Source organism: Azolla caroliniana, unplaced genomic scaffold (genome assembly GCF_043228905.1).
Source record: "Azolla caroliniana isolate FFs.n. ecotype wild unplaced genomic scaffold, voAzoCaro1.0.p SCAF_17, whole genome shotgun sequence".
Taxonomy (NCBI): Eukaryota; Viridiplantae; Streptophyta; class Polypodiopsida; order Salviniales; family Salviniaceae; genus Azolla; species Azolla caroliniana.
The window spans coordinates 14,111,534-14,115,614 of NW_028230452.1; the positions used below are offsets into that span (position 1 = coordinate 14,111,534).

The 4,081-nt window shown below is 52.4% G+C and overlaps 2 protein-coding genes across 2 annotated transcripts; both read right to left on the reverse strand.

Moving 5' to 3' along the window:
- Positions 1-882: 882 nt before the first annotated feature.
- LOC147853223 (uncharacterized) lies at positions 883-2,976 on the reverse strand. The gene is made up of 4 exons (XM_087332847.1): positions 2,790-2,976; positions 1,551-2,307; positions 1,324-1,405; positions 883-1,244 (listed from the first exon to the last, which is right to left on the reverse strand). The coding sequence occupies exons 1-4, from the start codon at positions 2,974-2,976 to the stop codon at positions 1,032-1,034; spliced, it is 1,239 nt and encodes a 412-aa protein (XP_087188973.1). The 3' UTR covers positions 883-1,031.
- Positions 2,977-3,314: 338 nt separating this feature from the next.
- Positions 3,315-4,081, reverse strand: LOC147853224 (uncharacterized). Its single transcript, XM_087333413.1, has 3 exons — positions 3,909-4,081; positions 3,538-3,748; positions 3,315-3,388 (listed from the first exon to the last, which is right to left on the reverse strand). The coding sequence occupies exons 1-3, from the start codon at positions 4,053-4,055 to the stop codon at positions 3,330-3,332; spliced, it is 417 nt and encodes a 138-aa protein (XP_087189539.1). The 5' UTR covers positions 4,056-4,081; the 3' UTR covers positions 3,315-3,329.

The window sequence follows — 4,081 nt, forward strand, 5'->3', positions numbered from 1 at the left end:
AACAGGTGAATGAAGAAGGCCGGGCCTCAATGGCATGAACCCTAAACATCGGCATGAGGTGAAAAAAGCTTGGCGGCCTCAAGAGGTGTGGGGGGGTTTAGGGTTTAGTTGTCGAGGACTCATCAAGCAGAAGCTTCGGGGGTCATTCGTTATTATGAATAATGTTAGTATGTAGTCGATCCACGCAAAACTTTGAATTGTCCGGCAATAATGAGAAGTCCAGAGCTTCAAGTTCCGTGGCCATGGAAGCTATCTGTAACCCACAACATGTGCAACATGTGTGCACACATACAATAGATAATGTATGTGTGACAAGAGAAGTCCAAGAGCTGTTGAGAAGGTCCCCGAGTTCAAGACATGTTATGTTAGTTACAAGCGATATACATATAGAGTGTGGGGCACCCAGCCACTTGCTTAAAAGAAATGTCGGGACCGGTCTTGACTTGACACCATGAAGAAAACTTGACTTGACTGTTGACTTGATATTCGTATGGAGACCATTACTCCTCCCGCTACCTACAATTGGCAATGGGCGTGTGTGTCGGGAGATGTTTCTGGCTATAAATAGAGATTGTGCACGCCCAAAAGAGTTGTCACAACCATGATTGACTTGACTTGACTTGACTCCATGAAACCTCATTTGACCTGAGTTGACTTGACTTGACTTTTACATGGAGACTACTCGTGCCGCCCGCTGCCGCTACATTCGGCGATGGTTGCGTGTTACAAGCAATAAATAGAAACTGTCAAGACTGGACTTGACTTGACTACGCCAAAACTTAGCTTAGCTTGACTTGGCTTCGGCATGCTTAACTTGGCTTGACTTGCCATGTTATTCCTACTGCTGCTGCTGCTGCTGTTTTGCCTCTACATTTGGAGATGGCGTGTGTGTGTGTGTCAAGTCGTGTGTTATCGCCCAAAGGAATTGTCCAAGTCTCAACTTGACTTGACTCCACTAAACTTGATTGACTTGACTTGACTCGATCCTCAGAGACTACTCCTGCTGCATTTAGCGATGGCGGCGGCGGAAGTCAATTGGAGGGCTTCTTGGTGAAGCAGACGTTGATGAAGGCGGGGAGCTGCCGGTTCTGCCTGATTTGGTTGGCCCTCGCGCTCACCCGCGCCAGAATCTGCGCCCGCTGGCCCTGCGCTGCCGCCCGCATCTCCTCCGCCCGCTTCTCCGCCGCCCACAGCCGCCCAAGAATCTTCTCCCTCGACCCGAACCTCAGCTTCTCCAGCTTCACCTGCATCATCATAATCTGTCAGCAAAAAAAAAAAAAACAGCCTTCCTTTCTTTCCATGCCTTATAATCCGCCTGCTTACCTCCAGCTTCTTCAGCTCCGCCTCCGCCTCCGCTCGCTGCAGGCTCTCCCACGCTTCGATCTTCGCCTCCTCCCGCTTGAATCTTCTCTCGCAGTAAATCAAGAGACAGAGACACAAGATTAGGCTAAATTACTTACTGACGATTGATTTCAGCAGGAGATGCTTAGCATCGGGGGTTGGGGGATTGATTATTGGCGTAAAAGGAGAGAGATTAGGCAGGCGCATACTTAGCGGTGTATTTGGCTCGCTCCACGTCCTCCCACGCCGCCGCGCGGGCCTCCACGAGGTCGAAAGCGGCGGCGCCGTAGTCATAATCATAGCGGAACTGAGGGAGGCGGCGGAAGTAATCGTCGTCGGCGACGTACGGATTGCTGGTGAGGTAGCAGCTGTCGCTGAATCCGGGGGGATGAGGCCAGGGGGTGATGAGCGAGTGATTGGCGGTGATGAGGGTGGGTCGATCAGGGTTAGGCTGGAAGAGATGGTCGGTGCGGTGATGGGCGTCTGGGCAGGGGCGGCGATGGGCAGAGCCATCCATGGCGGCGGAGGCGGAGGCGGAGGCGGAGGAGGCGGCGGCGGCGGGCCATTTGTCGTATGTGATGGTGATGCGGCTGCTGCCGGCGTCTTCATGGGCGGCGGCGGCGGCGGCGGCGGCGGGGCGGGCGAGCGGCTGTTCGCGCGAGAGCTTGAGCTTGGCCAGGTGGCACTCGCGGAGCTCCACGAGTGGTGGGGGCGGCGCGTCTTCCGCTGTGCTGCTGCGGGCGGAAGCGGATCTCCTCCTGGTGGGGGTGTTGTGCCTGGGCGGGCTCGGCGCTTCCGCCGCCGCCGCCGCCATCGCCGGCGGCGGCGGCGGCGGAAATAGCTCTGCAGTGGCGGCGAAGCCTCCTGTGTCGGTGCCCACCTCCTTCATGGACCGCCGCTGTGGCTGCTGCTGCTGCTGCGCATGAGGCGAGCGAGGCGATGGATTAAGCAGCGCCTCCTTATCAGCTGCATACCAAACAGAAGATGAGGCAGGGGATATGATTTCTAATCAGATGGGGGCCAGCCCTAATCACACGCCAAGGAATCGGGCCCCTAATTACCCTCCTCCTAATCTGCAGCGTAATTAATGACGCAGACCATGATCGTTAATGCGTGCGTGCCACAGACAGACAGCGACAGACAGTCAGAGAGCGACGCAGAGAGAGAGAGAGAGAGAGAGAGAGAGTGGGGAAGGTGTACGGTACCTAGCCATAGCTTTCTGGCTGCTGCGTGTACGGCCACCACGTCTGCGTCATTCCCCTTCGGGAAAGACATGGCGTAATGAGCCCCCGCGCTCATTAACTTCTGCGGCGAATGGGCCGTACATCGCCCTGCGCCTGCGCCTGCGCCTGATGACGACGACGACGACGGCGGCGGCGATGGCGATGGCAGCTTCATTATCCATCGATCCGCGTCGTCCCATTTGGACGACATCGACAGCCGCCCACCACTGGCGGCGGCGGCGGCGGCGGCTTTACCTGATGCTTTCGTACCTCCGCCCGCCTTAATCGCGTGATTAGCTTGCTCCGCTGCATTAATCTCGTCGCTAATCGCTTGATTAGCTTGCCCCCCCTCGCCTCCTCCACCAGCCGCTTCCCCTGCATATGTTTTCATCCATCTTTGTTTAGCCTGCATTGATCCCTTAACCACTCTTTGAATCACTCCAAAGGTCTACTGATCACTACATTAGACCACTAATCATTCTCTTAATCACTTTTATTGGTCTACTAATCACTCCACTTGTCCCTTGATTATGCCACTTGCCCCTTAATCACTCCACTTGTCCCTTGATTATGCCACTTGCCCCTTAATCACTCCCCTTCTCCCTTAATCACTCCACTGACGTTTTAATTACTCCATTGGCCTGCTAATCACTGTCTTAGTCACTCCGTTACCCCCCTTATAAACACTCCATTAATCTCTTAACTCCTTCGGTAAAGAATTTACCTACTCGCTCACTTAATTAAACCATATCCGTTACTGATTCATTACTTACCTGCCAAAGTGTACGACTCGGCTAAACATTCTTCGATGTATGATTCTTGATCTGAGTGTTCACAAATCATCATCGAAAATTCATCAGCAAGCACCCCACACATGAACAAACAAAAAGCTTGGAAGAAATCTAATCTATACAGTTCACTGCTAGGATGTTAACAGGAGTTAATTATTAACGTTATGGTGATTAATTATTACCTCTAATGGCTAATTCTCGGTCAGATTGGTCGGTGCTCGCGGATTCAGAGCCGAAAATGGGGAGGACTTCCTTGTAATGATTCGGGTCTTGGGACCACAGTATGCTGGATTGCGAATGGTAATGATCAGAATGGCTGTGATTAGATGGCTGGAAGAGCGAGCTGCTGCTGGATCCTGACGAAATCCTCGCCGCTAATGCCTCGAACTTGCCCTTCATTTCCAAAAAAAAACAATCGAAGAAAACTGATTTAAGAAAGCGATTAAAGCTCATAATCGATTTGGTTTTTTTTTAACACAGATCTTGAACCGCAAGAAATCAGCTCCACTTCCGGGAGAGAGAGATTTTTCATGAAGATTTAGTGAAGCCAGACCTGCAGAGATTGGTAAGAATTGGGAGGGATTAGCGACGGGGTTTGATCCGCAGGCTCGTCACTATACTGAATAGGAGGAGGATGAGAGTCGACGCAATGGATATGGCGAATCAGAGAGGTAGAGACAGAAGAATTGGAAGGTTCCATGGAAAGAAAAAATGTGAAGGATCTCA